The 18960-nt window shown below is 38.0% G+C and overlaps 1 protein-coding gene across 1 annotated transcript in view; it reads left to right on the top strand.

Moving 5' to 3' along the window:
- LOC126331179 (uncharacterized) overlaps positions 1 to 18960 on the top strand; it is a 371504-nt gene that overhangs the window by 58760 nt on the left and 293784 nt on the right. Inside the window, exons 2-6 of the mRNA XM_049996454.1 lie at positions 2031 to 2173; positions 2268 to 2337; positions 2492 to 2529; positions 17436 to 17620; positions 17955 to 18064. Of these exons, the coding sequence (XP_049852411.1) occupies positions 2041 to 2173; positions 2268 to 2337; positions 2492 to 2529; positions 17436 to 17620; positions 17955 to 18064 (536 nt within the window). The 5' untranslated portion in view covers positions 2031 to 2040. The remainder of the gene's footprint in view (positions 1 to 2030; positions 2174 to 2267; positions 2338 to 2491; positions 2530 to 17435; positions 17621 to 17954; positions 18065 to 18960) is intronic.

Genomic DNA, 18960 nt, shown 5'->3' on the forward strand with positions numbered 1-18960 from the left:
ACACTCCTGTTTTCTTATTCTTATTAGGTTTGCTCTACGATACTCCTAATTGGTTTTGTGTTGTTCACCCTCTACTCACCTTATCGGAAGTCCTATTCTTCCTGCCATTGCACTTCCCTAGTACCCATCACATTTAATTTCAACCTACGCATTTCCATTTTAAAATTTTCTAACCTACCTACCCAATTAAGGCATCTAACATTCCACACTCTGATCTGTAGAATGCCATTCTTATTTTTTCTAGTGATGGCATTCTTCTGAGTAGCCCTCACCCAGTGCTGTGGATTGTGGAGTGTTTTACATCTGGAATATTTTACCCAGTGGTATGCCATCATTAAGCCATGCAGTAGAGTGGCAAGCTCACATGAAAAAGTAAGAGCAGTAGTTTTTCCTTGCTTTCAGCCATACGTGATACCAATGCTGCTAGGCCATGTTATCTAATGTTATAAGGGCAGTAGTCAATCATCCTACTGCAACTCTGCAACTACTGAAAAGGCTGCTGCCTCTCTTCAGGAACCACGAGTTACTCTGGCCACACCACAACCCTTTTGTGGTTGCACCTTTGTTAAGGCATACAAGCCAACTTGCCTCAGCAAGATCCTTGGTTGAAATATATTATACAATAGCATATTTCTTTTAAAAACTATAATTTTTTAGAGACAATTTCTAATCATATCACACAAGTAAGTGCATTGACAGTAGCAGTGTTTTCTGAAGTTTTTAACACACAGTGTTTTGTACCTATAAGAGTTGGTCTGTTGCTAACAGCGTACAGTATGTTGTAGTATTTTTGGTTTTTAATTAACTATCTCTTTGATAGCTTTTTGATGATATTCTTATTATTAATAAGTTACTGTCATTTAGCGTAGTCTTAATGACAGTTCTTTTTGCCATTTGATTGTTATTTCTGTAGCAACACGGTTCACGTTTTGCATCGCACTTTACGTAGCATAGACCAGGAACTGTCTCCTAGGCATGCCTGATGTGAACTGACTAGGCACAGCCCGTGCTGCCTTAGTTGTTGTTGTTGTTCCGCCGGCAGAGGTCGCGGCCGAATTCTCGCGTGCCCTCTGGTGGACAGGACTCTACTTGCGGCAACCACCGTCCGTGACGTGCCATGCCAATGTGCGCCTCCCGCTATCATTCTGGTGGCTACTGCAGTTTCATTTCCTTCTGGATACACTATTGTTATTTCACCTTTGTACCCATTTTCAAGTGATTCTGAAATTAACACATACATTCAAACTTTACTACATTATTATATTGCAATTTACAGCATGATACACCATCATAATTTTACACAAGGACCAAAGGTAATTTCATGATGACACCATAAATAAAGTACACATTTAGCATTTAGGTCTGCAGTAGCACTATAGGTAACAGATTATGTAGTCTACAAACCTTACTAATAATCACAGATTTATGAATAGGAAACAGGGTCTTTATTCTTTAATTCAGTGGTGGCAGTAGCAATTGTAATCCATATGAATAAAGAATTAAGCCATAGATCACAAACTAATAACTTGGAACTCTGTGCAGCTAAAGTTTGTCTGTGACCAACATACTTATATTGTAATTTGGTACTGATGGGCATGCCATGTCCTGTGGATGGAGTGTACATTTTTTAACATACGCCTATTACATGACAATCGCTGTATGGTCAAATAATGAATATGGTGTTCTTGACATGTACCACAACTTGCAATGTAGCCAATTTCAAAATGTAATAAGGCTATGTTACTAATTAACAGCATAGTAGTATGACTTTTCATGGTGTAATTTGTAATGTCATAATATTGCATTCATGCTGAAATGCGTATGATGATTGTAGACTCACTTGAAAATGGCTACAGAGCTGAAATTGCACTAATGTGTCAAGAAAGAAATGAAATAATAAGCAAATGGCAGAAGTGTTATCTAACAATCAGTTGCTCTTGTCCTTACTTAGAACTATTTGCTTAATTTTATTAGTCTTGCAAGTATCACTGAAATGACACATGTGCTAATGGTATTTTTATGTATTTCAGCCTAGACATTATGGAAACCGTAAAAAATCAAGAGCCAAGAATATCTTCAAAAAATGCTCGATCAAGGTTTTCTTTGTACCTGTCATCAATGCTGTTGTATGGGGTGTGCATTGTTTACAGGCAGCAAGTCATCATTACAATTGGTTTGTTTACTCACTCTATTTAGCATTGAATATGTTCTATTTCTGTTTTATTTTTTATATTTATGTTATTCTAATATTTTTATGTCGCCTACAGATAACATGATGAATTTGTTTCATTTGACTATAACATGCAATGGGACACACAGACATCTGGAAGTTTCGGGGTAAGGATTTTTATAACTGCTTCATTTAATTCTGTTCTTTTTCTCTGTTCAGTACAACTATTATATATAAGAAGTGATGCAAAATTGAGTACTACACAGTTAGCTGTTAGCCTCTCATGTTGTGTTATTGAAATGTTATGTGGTGTATTTTCAGTGATGGTGAAGAAAATGATGCTGATGGTCCAAAAAGAGGTGAGTAAGAAATGATCTTACATAAATTTTTGGTCAGTGTTGAAGTTGTTAAGAATTCCTCATTTCCTTCTCTCCTGTCTTAATTGCACTTTCATTTCTCTTTCCATTAATCTCTCTTTACCATCTCTGGAGCTGGCACAATGCCATCTCACTGATGCTTCCCCTTCATCTCATAATGTTCTTGTTGGTTATTCTCAAAGTTTAGATTTATTGCCAGCAGTGAATATTGAACATTATTGTGCTTGCCTTTGGTTGACTGTAGATATATCAGCTGTGGAATTCTTCGCGAAATTGTGCCGTATATGCTGGAATTTAAGGATTGAGCCCAATATTTATTTTCTTGAAATAAACATCATGACATTTCTCAGATACATGTGCCATATGATGCAATAACCTTCTTACAACAAATATTTGATTCTTCAAAAATGTTACAAATAACATTGTAATTCAGAATGTGAATCTCAACTAGACAGCTCTGACTACTCCAAATAATAGTTACAATACAATCTTCATTTGTCTTCAAATGTCTATACAGTCATTGTTTTAGCATGCCATTTCCTCTTGGGATGATACGCTTCTCCATTATGGGCTGGCAATAAAGGGAACATCAATATCACGCAGGTGAAGTTACTGCGGTCCCTGTCACACCTTGAAGATATGCACTGTCTCTTGCATTGGCTCTCCACGTGAAAATAAGTAATAAATTTGCATGGTAGTCTTGCTCTCTTATACAATAATTCATTATACCATTTGATCATTTATGAGTATCATTCGTTAGAAAGGCAAACATAGGGTTACACATCAGAGTTACAGTTAACAACTTAGTTTTAGTCTACCCTTGTCCTCATTACATGTGAGTCCTCTCATCCTGAGGTCTGAGTGACCTGCCCTTCCTCTTTAGTCTTTCCCAGCCTCCCTTTGAAACTCTGAATAATATCTGTTTGAACTGATTCAGGTTCTATCTCCTTATTTTTATGCTTTTTTGTAAATTATTCAGCTTTGGTGTACATTTCATAATCAGTTAACTACATTCAGATTAGATTAGATTAGATTAGTACTTGTTCCATAGATAATGAATGCGACACTTCGTAATGATATGGAACTTGTCAGATTAATAAAAGGTGTCTATACAAGATATTACATCACACAAAATATTAAGTGACACAATATTTTTTATTTATTTATTTATTTATTTTGTGGCGGCTGTGGAAATTACCCACTTACTATATCCAAAAATTCATCTATGAGTAGAAGGAGTTGCCATTAAGAAAATCTTTTAATTTCCTTTTAAATTCTATATGGCTATCTGTCAGACTTTTGATGCTATTAGGTAAGTGACCAAAGACTTTGGTGGCAGCATAATTTACCCCCTTCTGAGCCAAAATTTGATTTAACCTTTAGTAGTGAAGATCATCCTTTTTCCTAGTGTTGTAGCCAAGTACACTGCTATTATTTTTGAATTAGTTCGGATTGTTAATATCAAATTTCATAAGTGAATATATTTATTGTGAGGCTACAGTGAAGATCTCTAGCTCTTTAAATAAGTGTCTGCAGGATGATCTTGGATGAGCTCCAGCAATTATTCTGATTGCACGTTTTTGTGCAATGAACACTCTTTTACTCAATGATGAGTTATCCCAGAATATGATGCCATATGAAAGCAGAGAATGAAAATAGGCGTGGTAAGCTAATTTACTGAGATGTATATCCCCAAAATTTGCAATGACCCTAATAGCATATGTAGCTGAACTCAAAACATTTCAGCAGATCCTCAGTGTGTTTTTTCCAGTTCAACCCCTCATCAATACATACATCTAGAAATTTTGAATATTCTACCTTAGCTACTGATTTCTGATCGAAGTCTATATTTATTAATGGTGTCCTTCCATTTACTGTGTGGAACTGTATATACTGTGTTTTGTCAAAGTTTAATGAGAGCCCATTTGCAGAGAACCACTTAATGATTATCTGAAAAACATCATTTACAATTTCACCAGTTAATTCTTGTTTGTTGGGTGTGATAGCTATACTTGTCTCATCGGCAAAAAGTACCAGCTTTGCATCTTTGTGAATATGAATGGCAAGTCATTAATATGTATTAAGAACAGCAGAGGACCGAAGACCGAACCTTGCGGCACCCCATTCTTGATTGTTCCCCAGTTTGAGAAATCACCAGTTTTTTGCATATTATGCGAACTGCTTATTTCAACGTTCTGCACTCTTCCAGTTAGGCATGATTTAAACCACTTGAGCCCTGTCCTATTCATACCACAGTACTTGAGCTTATCTAGAAGTATTCCATGATTTACACAATCACAGCCTTTGCTAGGTCACAAAAAATCCCAACAGGTGACTTCCAGTTACTCAGAGCATTTAATATTTCATTAGTGAAAGTATATATAGCATTTTCCATTGAAAAACCCTTCTTGAAACCAAACTGACATTTTGTTAAAACTTTATTTTTACAAAGGTGTGAAGCTACTCTACAATACATTACTTTTTCAAGAATTTTGGATAAGGCAGTCAGAAGAGAGATTGGGTGGTAGTTGTTGACATCAGACATATCCCCTTTTTTATGCACTTTTTTATGCAGTGGTTTAACAATGGCATACTTCAGTCTATCTGGGAAAATACCCTGCTTCAGAGAACTATTATATATGTGGCCAAGAATCCCACTTATTTCTTGGGAACAAGCTTTTATTATCCTGCTGGAAATGCCATCAATTCCATGTGAGCTTTTATTCTTGAGAGAGTTTATTATCTACCTAGTTTCAGGAGAGGTGGGTGGAATTTCAATTGTATCAAATGGTGTGGGGTAAGGCCTTTGCCTTGCTTCTTCTAATGAACATTTAGATCCTATTTTCTTTACAGCAGTTAAAAAATGATTATTCAAAATGTTTTCGGCTTCTGGCTTGTTGTTTATCAAGTTTCCATTCACTTTGATGGTGATGCTGTCATCCTGTACTCTTGGTTCCCTGTCTCCCTTGTAATAATATTCCAAATTGTTTTGATTTTGTTATCAGAGGTATTAATCTCAGACATGATGCACATGCTTCTGGACTTTTTAATAACCTTTCTTATAATAGTACAGTAGTTTTTATAGTATTTGGTTGTTTCTGGGTCATTACTCTTTCTTGTTGTTAGATACAGTTCCCTTTTGTGGTTACAAGATATTTTTATTCCTTTAGTAAGCCAAGGTTTTTTGCATGGTTTCTTATAATTAGATTTAACTACTTTCTTGGGAAACAGTTTTCAAATTCTCTTAAAAGTGTATCATGATATAAGTTGTATTTTAAATTAGCATCGGGTTCATTGTACACCTCATCTCAGTCTAACTGCTGAAGATGTTCTCTTAAATTTCTAATTGTTGAGTCATTAATTGAACACACAAGTTTGGAGAGTAGTTTTGAATTACTGAATGGAGCTATGTCATATACTGTAACTAGCTGAGCATCATGATCAGAAAGGCTATTCTCAACAGGACAAGAATTTATGGTTTTAAACTGATCTTGGTCTATAAAAGTGTTATCTATCAATGTGCTGCTGTCCTTTACTACCCGAGTAGGAAAATTAATGACAGATGTCAAATTGAAAGAACCAAGCAAGACTTCCAGGTCATTCTTCCTATTACACTCTTTCAATGAATCAACATTGAAGTCCCCACAAATAATAATTTCCTTTCCCCTAACTGACATATAACACAACAAGGCATCCAAGTTTTCCAGGAATAAATGAAAGTTTCCTGAAGAGGACTTGTATACTGTTACTATTATAAAAGAGCCCTCCTTCAGTTTAACTTGACAGGCACATACTTCTATAGGTTGCTCTAGACAACACTTATTTGTATCCAAGCTTTCTACACGGTGATAACTTTTGACATGTATGGCAACTCCTCCTTTCACCTTATTCTCTATACTCATATGTGCAGCTGGTTTATAACCACTGAAATTTACCTTTTCCATATCAGACACAATGTGATGCTCAGACAGGCATAGTATATCTATTACACTATAAGATTCAATGTCACCTAAACAAGCCAGCAGCTCATCTACTTTATTCTTTAATCCTGGGATATTTTGGTGAAAAATGGTAACATTATTTTTTACTTTATATTTGTGAGAATATACTTTTTTCTTTAATCCACCAATATTTTGGTTAAATATGGTAACATCATTATTTACTTTCCTGTTGTGAGAATTTTGTGAGTTTTGGACCTCTTTAGCACCTGCCTGCCTGAACTTCTCATTGGACACTGATATTAGTCTAAAAAAGAGGTACATCCATGAGTACTAGTGTCCCCCCTTATAGATTTCGCTAACAACCCTGCCAGTTTATCCTTCCCTTTCCTATTGAGGTGTAGGCCATGGCTTGTGAAATCCCCCCTATCAACAGCCTTGACAGGAACCAATCCAATGTCTGACAGAGTGGCCACCCTACGCAACTGATCCAACTGACTCCTGACAGAGCGGTTCAACTGGGGCTGATCATGCCGCACAAAAGCAGGCACCAGTCCAGCATTGGTATGGGTCGTTGCTGAGGCTATTTTCACCATGTCACTCTCAATACTGTAGCACTGATCCCTATCAGTACTGTTTTCCACTCCACCCACTATCATCACATTATCCTGCTTTGTGAAACCCTTGCACAAGGAACCTATATCCTCTACCACCTGGCTAAGAGATGCACTTGGCTTGAAAAAGTTTGTGACCTGGTACCTGTCACTTAATTTTTCCTGCAAAATCTGGCCCACACCTCTTCCATGGGTGCTACCTATCAATAGAAGTTTCCTCTTACTTTCTACTTTTTTTGAAACAGTTGGTTTCCTAGTGAGATTCTGTTGCATCTTAACTACATCTGTTTCTACTGGAGGCTCTTTGTTACTTAATTGTGGTAGCAAGGCAAATCTGTTGGTTGTGCCAAGTGGGAAACTGTGAGACACTGTCCTCTTTCTGTGGCCCCTGTTTCTAGCTACCACTTCCCACCGCTGTTTACCCTCCTCCCCCCTTAACCTCTTTAGTTCCTCCCTCGCTCTGTCCAAATCAGCCTGAAGGTCTCTAATTTTCCCCTCCTGTTCACTTATAATCCTGTCTCTTGAGCAAACCCTGCAAAAGAATGGCAGAGTCTCGTTTGCTTCCCCAATTCCCACACCGCTCCAATTTCCCCAATGAAACCACCTGTCACAACAGCTGCACAAAACCCCTGAACTAACTTTCCTACTGCAGCTCACACACTTAGTATCCATTGTAGTTTGGAAATTAGTTAAGAGATTTACTAAGTGATAACGATAATATATTAAATACAGATGCAAAAGGACACTAAATATGTTTTGGAAGATTTACTAAGTGATAACGATAATATATTAAATACAGATGCAAAAGGACACTAAATATGTTTTGGAAACTAATATGTAATTAAACTATTACCAAATGCACTTCCCTAATTCTCATTATATCTAATTTCACCATACTCATTTCCATTTTAAATGGAACAAGACAGCTCTTAATGATAGCAGAAGTTAGGTTTTAATTTCCCGTTGACTGTGAGGTCATGAGAAAAAGAGCACAAGATTAGAATGGAGGCACAATCGGGAGTCAAACTACAATGTCCATCTTAAGGAACTATGCATACACTGTGTCTCCTACTGAATTAAGGCATCTGGACTACGTCACTCAATAGCTTAATGGAGAAAGTCACAAGAGTTTCAAGTAGACATTTTTTTAAATCTCTTTATCACAATGCATAACTAGTAACTTGACAGAATATGTTTCATTAAACAAAACATGCAGAAATGCATCCAACATTCCAAATTCTCATCCATAGAATGCCAGTCTTATTTTTTCTAATGACGACGTTCTCCTGAGTAGCATTCATCCAGTGCTGTGGAATGTGGACTATTTTTCATCTGGAATATTTTACCGAATGGGATGCCATCATCATTAAGCTATGCAGTTAAGTGGCATGCCCTCAGGTAAAGGTCAGAGCTGTAGTGTACTTCCTTTTACCTTCTTTGTAACCATTTGTGGTTTGAATAATGCAATACAGAGTTGCACATTTTAGTGATGTACCATTTGCATGTTCAGGAGGATATTTGAAAGATGGGCTTCCACAGCATCCTGGACAGTGCTGTCCCAAATTGATATAGGCTGTGCTGCAGCATTTGTTTTATTCTGCTGCACAGCATGTTTACATGCAAGTATGAGGTGTGATCAAAAAGTAACATTTTTACAATTTCTTTTATGTTGTTGGTACACTTGTTTCTGATATATTTTTGCATTTCAGCTGTTGACTATTTAGTTTATTGTTGGCAGTCCAAAAGGTTACACGTGCATTCAAGTGCTTGTTGAATTTTTATTTTTGCAAAAGATGGATCAAAGAATTGCATTAAATTTGGCTTGATAAATGAAATAAAGTGCAGCACCACATTCGAAATGGTGACTGTGGCTTTTGGTGAATCTCATATGAGTAAGTTTGTTTGGCAGTGAAAAGCGTAGCAAAAAGTTTACTCCAAAATTTTTGAATTTCAATATAAAATGATTTGTAGACATTGGTCAGGGATTGGTGAGTGAAGTTGACAATGATCCACAACTACTAAAACAGTTGTAACAGGTGAGAAAACATGCATGTATGAATATGACAATGAAACCAAGGTCCAATCGTCCCAATGCAGACTGCCTATAGAGTGGATACTGAAAAAAATTTGACTAGTTTAGTCACTCACTGTTTTCTTCGATTACAGTGGGATAGTGCATCATGAGTTCCTGCCTTACAGTCGTATGGTCAGTAAGGAAAACTACCTGGGAATTATGTGCTGTTTGCATTAAGAATTCTGGGAAAAACCACAAGAATTGTGACAAAAACTATTCATGGAAATTGCATCATGATAATGCTTTCAATCACACCTCAATGCTTGTTCATGATTTTTTGATAAGAAAAAGAACCATTATGTTCCCTCAGCCACCATATTTGCCAGACATGGCATCCTGTCACTTCCTTCTGTTCCCAGGGTTGAAGAGAACCATGAAATAACATTGTTTTGCCACCATTGATGAGATAAAAACAGAATCACTGAAGGAGCTGAACGTCATAACGAAAAGTGAGTTCCAGAAGTGCTCCCAAGATTGGAAAAAGTGCTGGCACAAGTCTATTATATCTGATGGGGATTACTTTGAATGGAACGAAGTTGACAAATAAATAAATATTGTTTAAGAAAAACAAAAATTTCTGTTTTGATCACACTTCAGCAACAGCTGACTTGGGCTGAACAGCCTGATGTAGTGCATGTATTCATATAGTCTGTCTTCCACCATTCTTATTGTCTGACCAATTTCATAGTCCAGTCACATTTATGTGACCACTACCTATGTTCGACATCGACATGAGTGCTAGCATTGGAGGGCATATAAAGTGTGTCAGAAGGGCATGGAATACAGCATAATCATTGTCATAATGTGGAAATGGTGTTAATTATCTGATGTCCAATAAGGGAATGATCATCAGTTTTTGGGCAATAATGGCAACATTTTCGAAATGGCTAAGTTTCTAAACCGTTTGTGTGCCGCTTGATTAAAGTATACGTTGCATGGTGCGCTATCCAAAATTGGCGCCGAGGTAACTGTGGTGGACCACAGGTCATAGATGATGGGAGTGAACGACGGGTGCAGTGATGTGTACGGGTAAATAAATGTGCAACAGTTGAGCAACTTATCGCCCTGGTGAACCAAGAGGCTACCAAACGTGTCCCCTCAATGACTATTCAGTGAACTTTGCTGCTTATGTGCCTCTGCAGCAGGTGGATGGTTCATGCACCCATGCATACCAGTACTGCAATAGGACGTCCACTAAGTGGCAACAGATGTCTTTTTCAGATGAACCATGTTTTATGTTTCATCACACACATGGTCATTGGCATGTGCAGTGTAAAACACCTGAAAGCAGACACCCTGCAACAAATGTCAGAAGGGTCAGGCTGGAGGAGGGAGTATTGCGTGTTGGGAATGCTTCTGTGGCATTCCCTGGGTGATCTTGTGATTCTGGAACACATAGTGGATGAACACAAGTTTGCATCTATCATTAGGGGCCATGTCCATCGCTACATGCAGTTTGTTTTTCCTCTGATGATGGCATTCTATCAGTAAAACAGTGTAATGTGTCACACAGCTCACTTTGTACATGTGTGGTTCGAAGAGCATCAAGATGAGTTTTCCATTTACCATATTGCCCTGGCCATTGAACTCCCCCTGATTTAAATCCAGTTGAGAATCTGTGGGACCATCTCTATAGAGCTGTTCATGCTTTGTATCCTCAACTGAGAAACGTAGCATTGCTGGCCACGGCACTGCAGTCAGCATGTCTCCACATCGTTGTTGGTATCTTTGAGAATCTTATTGACATAATACCTGTGTGTCTCACAGTCCTCCGTGCTGCGAACAGCAAGTTATTCCATCTATTGACAGGTGATCACATTAATGTGAGTGGTCAGTGTATTTCTTTCCAGTCACACATGATGCAAGCTCCTCCTCGTTTACTGTGTAATTTATGTGTTCTTTCATTAAATGTAGTTGATTTAATTTTATTTCTATTTTGTTCTTGCCAATTCAGTGTCCTATGTGTTGAAGATTGTTCAGGGCTAGTTCTACTAATGTGTGACATCTGCCACTTCTTGTATCATAACTGCAGTTTTACTGCAGTTTTCCACCAAAGAACTGTTTTTATTTCACTGTCACATGTTAATATGAAAATTTCTCATTATCATCATCTTTTAATATTTGCCCTATTTGTAGAGGTTTTCTATGTGGTTGTCGGAATGTGAATACAATTGTGCTTAGGCCTGAATTATTATTTATGTTTATAATCAGTCTTGCTATTCTGTCTGGGACTCCTTCAGTATTTATACTACAACCCTCTTTATAATAAAGCCTTTGTCATAATTTTGTGCTGGTGTGTTTCTTTGCCTGGTGTTTCTTTGCCTGGTGTTTTTCTTCTATTAGTCTTTGTTTTCTTTGCTGCCCTTCTGATAAATGTAATACATCCTTTTGGTTGTATTTATATTTTTTTCAGCTTCACTAATCTGTCTCTGGATACTAAATTTCTGCTATTTATTATCTGTAAAGAGATAAGTAGCTAGATGTGCCACATGATCTGAAGTCATTGCCAGAGCTCTGCTTAACAACTCCCAGTATCCTTTTGCCCAGATCTCAATACCAATGTTCCAGAAATTTGTACATGGCTTCGGGATCTTGAACAACGCTGTAGATGATTCAGTAGCCTGGCAGTGCAAGACCCATCTTGTTCAGTTAGGCTTGTGAGCAGTGCCAAACCTTAGCGAAGCTACACTCGCAGTCACAGTGTTGGTCTATGCACTTCTAAGTTTCAGAGCCTGGTATCAACATGACCTGTTTTTGTGCTATAATCTGTTCATCATAAGAATAAACCAGATGTAAACATTGCACTATGTATTCTTCCGCATTTACTACAACCTCATTGGATTTCCATTTCACATGAAACTGCAGCCAAACTGCCTCAAGTATTGTCAAGTACGATAACAAGGGTACATTTTGTGCTGTGCGTTATGCGCACATTGACTTAGTGATAATACGGGACCACAGCTTTACTGGCGCATTTAACTTGCACAGCACTGGCCCGTCAGCTGGTCCAGATAGCGTGCAGTGATGTGGCCAGCTGCAGTTAACAAGTAACTAGAGACAAGCAGGGGTGCAATACAGCTTCGAATGCCATTTAATTTTTGAGCAGAATGAAATAATACACTGCAAATCTCCCACAATACGCTCCTTAGACAACTAAACGAAAACAGCAACACATTATTGTTTTTAGCTAACCTATTATTGTAATTAAATATAAGAATATTGAAAATTCCTGGCTTAACCACTGGGTAATTTTTCTGCATAAGCTGTGTGTAACGTAAGAGAATATTGAAGCATTTGACCATATAGTTAAATATTGAAGCCACTGTAGGTGTTACTTACAGTCAGTTGTCTGGTAATCTCTTAGCTCCTCCCGTATCTGAATCCAAGAAATACATTTCAGTTCTGCAAGTGCCATCTGCTACATTGATAACAAACCTAATCCAAGAAATACATTTCAGTTCTGCAAGTGCCATCTGCTACATTGATAACAAACCTAACAACAACAGAATCCACGAAGCCAATTTGGCGCAGCATTTTCTCATCTTCTTTTATGACGAGCTGTTCTATATCCCACCAGCGTTCGGCAGTGACGTTTGAATAAGCTGCATGCATTAGTTCCAGTACATCTGGCAGCTTAACAGTCTTGGTATTTCTTGGGCCAAATTACATAAATTGGCTCCAAATCAGTTCTGCTGGGTTCAAATTGTAATGGTACTGTGGAAAATGTAAAAATGCAGCATTTGTGAAAATGATTGTTTTTCATGTTTCTATGATACTTATCTATCCCTGTGGTATAAAATGATGGACATAGTCCAAATAAAGAGGATTTGGTTTTTCATTTTTGTCTTAAAAAATTAAATTGTTATGTTTTCTTAATTTGAACAACTTTTATGAATAGTCTTTCATAAAACATCGGTAATTAAGAAATTGTATCTGAAATGACGACAGGAATTTTGTGTCTAATATATAATTAGGAATAAGAAGACGTGCATTATTCATAAAAAATGAAAATGAGTTTTATAATTAAGAGATGTAGGTATTTCAAATTGGATGATAAAAAAATGATACTGGGGATATTGGAACCAACGCACGAATAACAGAATTTGTTTACATTCAATGATGCTACCGACTGTGCTACTTATTCTATGCATGTTTATTTAATAACTGCGGTATATAGAGCACCGGGAAAACTTAAGAGCCGATTATTTCCGTAAATTTATGAAAAACATTAAAAACAGCCTATTTCTCAGTACTTTTTAACCGTGTTCCACGCACGTGCTTCACTAAGGAACAGAAATCAGCCTCAGCCATTTTTATACTGCGCATTAACAGCGCGACAATCAGAGTACAGCGTTGCAGATGCTGGGACTGTACACAATTTTTGAAATAAAATCTACGTAGCTAAAGCATGATTAAGAAAAATGTTGGCAGCTGTTAATACATTTGAATAACTTAAAGTTTCATTTAACATAACTTAGTAATAAGATATCTAATATATAAGTAGGACAAACTTCCGAGAGCGTAACAACACCAGTGCAAATGTGCTACGGCTTCTGACCAATCATCGCGTTTGTGTTTGTTTACATCAGGTTCATTCTTATGATGAATGGATTATAGTTGCAGGCAATCATTGTCCTCAGATCTCATCTGTATTTTTCCTCCATAAAGTGACCCATAAAAGCTGTTATCTTATGGGTGCCAAAGGCTTCATAGTGTAAACATCTGTATTTTGTATTTGGATCTAGCATAGTTAGTTCTCTTAATCTTCATTACAATATAATTTAAGACTCTCTTCCAGCATTTAGTAATTACATTTTGCAAGCAAGAGTATATTTTCCAAGTATTGGATGACTCTTTGATGTTCACCCATGGAGAGTGAAATGAGATGACAGGACAACAGTGGATTTGTTCAGTTAACTCCTTTATTCCAGCCCTTGTCTGTAGTACATGAGAAACAGCTTGGTGGAGGCATCCAGTTGCCTCTCATGCAGAACAATGGGCATCTGGCATTGCTGACACTGTAGAGAGCGGAGCTGAATGTTGTGTAACTCGAATGCTGCTGTCAGCAACATCTCTGGGTGTGACCGTGATTACAGCGCAGCAGCGCAGCTGACGGTGCCCCTGACCTTCTTCCAGCAAGTGGGTGGCTCTCTGCTCCGTGGGCAGCTCTCTCGTGAGTGAGAGCATGTGCCCTGTCCTGTGGTCGAACAGCAGACCCCCATAATGCATTCTGGAATGTCACTCTGGCTGTCACAAACTTGTGGTGTTGCGTGTGATACTGAGATGAGAATGTGTTAGTACACGAGTGGCTGAGCACGTTCCATGGTAGCAAGTGAGGAAAGGCTTCCGTCCTTCTGCAGCATTGGCAGTTGTTATACTGCACCCAGCTGGCACAGGTTTGCAATGCGTGTCGGCCGTGTTTTGCTTGATCGTGCATCATGCATAATGCTCTTGCGTGCCTGCTGCTGACTCTGCTGCAACTCACTTTCACTCTGGAATATTTTTTGACTGAATAAGGTCGATACGCTACAAAGGAATGTAATGAACTTCATGCTCCTTCAATGAGTGTCATGTAGAATGCACCATGTGACCTCAGAATGATGGAGTGTTTATTCCATACAATGAGCATCAACAGAACTTCTTGGTATTGTGCATTGGTATCTGCAACTGCCACTCAGGAAACTGGTATAAGATATTATGTAGGAACCAGAAAATGCTGTGAAAATAAAGATATACATTGAGCATTTACGCTGCTGCACTTTACATTAATTTCAGATTCAGTAATGAAACCACACTCACATAGACTATTGTTTGTCCATAAATTCAACTATGGAGTAGGAGCTGTCAACCAGAAAATATTTTAGTTTCAGATATGATGCTACAGAAGAATGCTGAAGATTAGATGGGTAGGCTACGTACCTGATGGGGAGGTACTGAATAGAATTGGAGAGAAGAATACTGTGTGGCACAACTTGACTAGAGGAAGGCATTGGTTGATAGGACACATTCTGAGGCATCAAGGGACCACCAATTTAGTACTGAAGGGAAGCATGGGGGGCAAAAATCACAGAGGGAGAGTAAGAGGTGAATACAGTAAGCAAATTCAAAGGAACATAGGATGCGGTAGTTACTTGTAGATGAAGAGGCTGGCACACGATAGTGTAGCATGGAGAGCTGCATCAAACCAGTCTTTGGACTGAAGACAACAACAGCAACAGCAACAACAACATTATCTGTCGGTTCCTTTGTTGTACAAAGGAGGTTTTTAAACATTTTTATATCTGCGTACCCTTCTTCCTTCACTGTGTAAGGTATTGCAGATGGTATGGTGGGTTCACAAATGCAACAGTTGAATTTGTTTGTTTATGTTAGTTATCAGTGCAGACACTTGAATGCCCAGCAGTCCACCATTCCTTCCAAAGAACTGCTTCTTAGTCAGAAGGCCAGTGTTTGGAGCACAGTTTTCATTGCATGTTATTTGCCCAGTGTTTTTTGACAAATCACTGACCCTAAATGTATTATTGCTGATTTTGTATACAGTCATCAGTCAGCTGAATGATTGTGTTCGTGAGAGATAAGACTAGTAAGACAGGATATGATGACACACATTCACATACAGCAGATGATGGAGATAATGTCCAACACATCTAACAAGTGGAGTATAGGAATGTCAGCCAATCTGTTACGATGGCTGTTCAGTTGAGAATGATCGTAATTTTTTTTGACAATATACCTTTACTCATCTCCATAATTTTGATGATCCTTCTCAAAGTACTCTCCCATGAATGTGATGCACTTGTCCCAGTATTGCTGCCAATCTTCAAATACATGCTGGAAACCATTTTTTGAGAGGTCCTTCAAAATCGCCTCTGCAGTCCTTACCACTGCTTCTGATGTTTGATAATGCCTCCCATGACATTTCTTCATGTTAGGAATATAAAAAAGTCACATGGGGCTAAGTCTGGACTATAGGGAGGGTGAGGGATGCACTTCACATTGAATTTTGCAACATTGGCAATATGCGGACATGCATTATCGTGGTGCAGCATCCAGCCTGCTTCATAGAAATGTGGTCTTTTGCACCTGATATGGACTTGCAATCTTTTCAGGACATCCCAGTAGTTTTGACCAGTTGATGCTGTGTGAGCAAGTACAACATGCTGATAAACCATTCCATGAATATCAAAGAATATGACCATAACTTTCCCAGCAGAAGCAACCACTTTTGCTTTTTTGGGGTTTGGTGATGAAGGAGATTTCCACTCTGAGCTTTTCTGTTGCTCTCAGGATAAAAATTATGTAGCCAAGTTTCATCAGCAGTGATAACATTTGAAAGAAACTCCGGATGTTCCTCTAACATCACTTTAAGTGCATGCAGACCTGCATGTGAATGTCATTTTGTTCACGAATCAACAGCCTTGGAACCCATCGCGGACAAACACATGTCAGGTGTAATTTTTCTGTCACCAATCTGTGGGTGGCACCAAGGTAATTTATCGATCCTCTCTCACAATGACAGCAGTAGTGTTGATGTTTTCTTTCGTAAGAGTGGTACTGGAGCACCGGTTCCACCATCCTTTGAAATTGATTGTTTCCCCTCTTTAAACATTTTAAACCACTTTCAGTCTGTGCTGTGGGGAAGAACAGACTCTCCATAGGGCTTCTGTAACATTGTATGGGGCTCAACTGAAGATTAGTTCAGACGAAAGCAGAATTTCAAAGCCACATATTGTTCTTCACATTTTACCTCATTCCAGCAGTAGGCTATACTGAACATGTCTGACCTTGCCTGCCTCTCACAGGCAGAAACCAGGAATCCCAACAATGAAACTAATACAGTGTGTTTGTTGCACATTAAGATAACAGAATATCATAAGATTAAATTTTAACACGAGAAATTATGACCATAAAAGAATTATGATCATTCTTTATTGAACTGTCTTCGTACTTCTCAGTAGTAACATGTAGTGCCATACTGTTCAGTGGTTGTTAAAATTGGGTTGCCACTTGTAACAGTTTAAGTGGTACATTACTTGCTGAGGCATTAAGGTATGTGTTGTCTCCATCTGCTTTTGTTGCTCTGAGTATTATCATTTATGCACAGGTTGATTCCAGTTATTGTTAGCTCTTCTACAAAAGAAATTTCAGCTGTCAAAAAATACCTTTCCCATAATTTTATTTTCAAATATCACTTTAAACACATTAAATAACCAGTTGATTGGACCATGAGAAATAGTTTGGTAATATATGTAATTTTCTCAGGCCGTAAGAGGAAGAAACAGCATCAGTTACAACCAGTTGATGAAAAATTTTTAGCAGAACTAACTGTTCCACTCAAAGCACCACCACAGGGAATTGCCATCTCTCCAAGATTTTCCCCTAATTCGCATCCACCAACTGTTGCCATGCCACCAGATGTTATGCAGACTCTAAAGGTTCCACAGATGGTAAGTTCATCAGTGTACAAGAAGCTACACTATTGCCATTTACATTGTGGGATATAATATTTTATACTCTTAGTAACTTTAGTAACGTGATGGATAAACAAGTGAAGAATAAGAAGCTTCAGTCTACTGGATAATGTTCTTGTTTCATACTTTTATGTATATGTCTTCTTGCCACACATTAAAAATCAATGAATAATGTTAACTGAGTTGCAGGTATGTCTTGCAGGTCTAACAAAAGACCATAACTGTTGTACATTGTTCAATATCTGACTATAGAATAGGATCAGGTGTGTTGTACTTCTGGAATTGTAATTGTATGTGTTGCCGTTGACAGATACTTGATGACCAGGGTACAGATGCACCTGTGGAACAGATCTGTGAGCAGCTGACAAAAATTTTTGCTGCTGAGGAGCTGCTTGTGAGTGATTCTCAGAAGACTGAACAGTAAGTGCTATTATAAATATTTCAGTTAAAGAGAACTGAATTTTAAAGCTCAGTATTCTTATATTTATCACAAATATATCTCTGTTAAAACCATGCTACTGTATGTCTAAGTCATTCTTTGCGAATTAAATGATATTTGATGTAATTTTGTACATGCATTGAATGTGAGACAGTGTGGTTGAATTTGCTTTTTAACACTACAGGCCATTTCATTGGGTAGCCATTCTATCATTGGCAGATGGTAGCTATAAGCCAGGTTACTGACTGATGGTGATGTAGTGATCATTTATAATTATATCAGAGGGAAACTTCTTTTGAAGTTATGTAAAATTACAAAGAGCAGAATAGCTGGTCAACAAGATGCAAAATTCAAGTACTGCTGATAGACTCATTTACAAGTGAAAAAAACTGTTGCTAGCTTTTGAAACGGTGATGAAACAATAATGAAAGAAGGGGAGGTGTCAGAGAGAGGAGGAGGTTGAAGGTCACCAAACAAAGGAAAAAAATTGTTTGCTAGATATTGAAAAAGAGATCTCTGAGGAATTGGGGGGGGGGGGGGGGGCATGCAAGTGGGAACTCGTGCTCTGAGGATTCCGTACCAACTTAATTATGTACATAGTAAAAATAATAATTTCATTTGACTTAAGGCGTGATATGAATCTTTCTATTGGTTGCCACTTTAGCAATCTATGTGTCACTAACCTATACCAGCTATCCAACCAGGTAAAGCTGACCTACAGTTTAACATGGAATCTAAACTGTGTCTTATTTCTGGCAATTCCTCACATTGTTTAGAGGTGAAGACTAGGTTAAAACAGAGACTGAAAAGGCCGTCGCCTGACTGAGGTTTGATCGTGTGACCTCTGGGTTTCCGGGTACATGCTTTACCACTAGTC

This window comes from Schistocerca gregaria, chromosome 1 (assembly GCF_023897955.1).
Source record: "Schistocerca gregaria isolate iqSchGreg1 chromosome 1, iqSchGreg1.2, whole genome shotgun sequence".
In the NCBI taxonomy this organism is placed as follows: domain Eukaryota; kingdom Metazoa; phylum Arthropoda; class Insecta; order Orthoptera; family Acrididae; genus Schistocerca; species Schistocerca gregaria.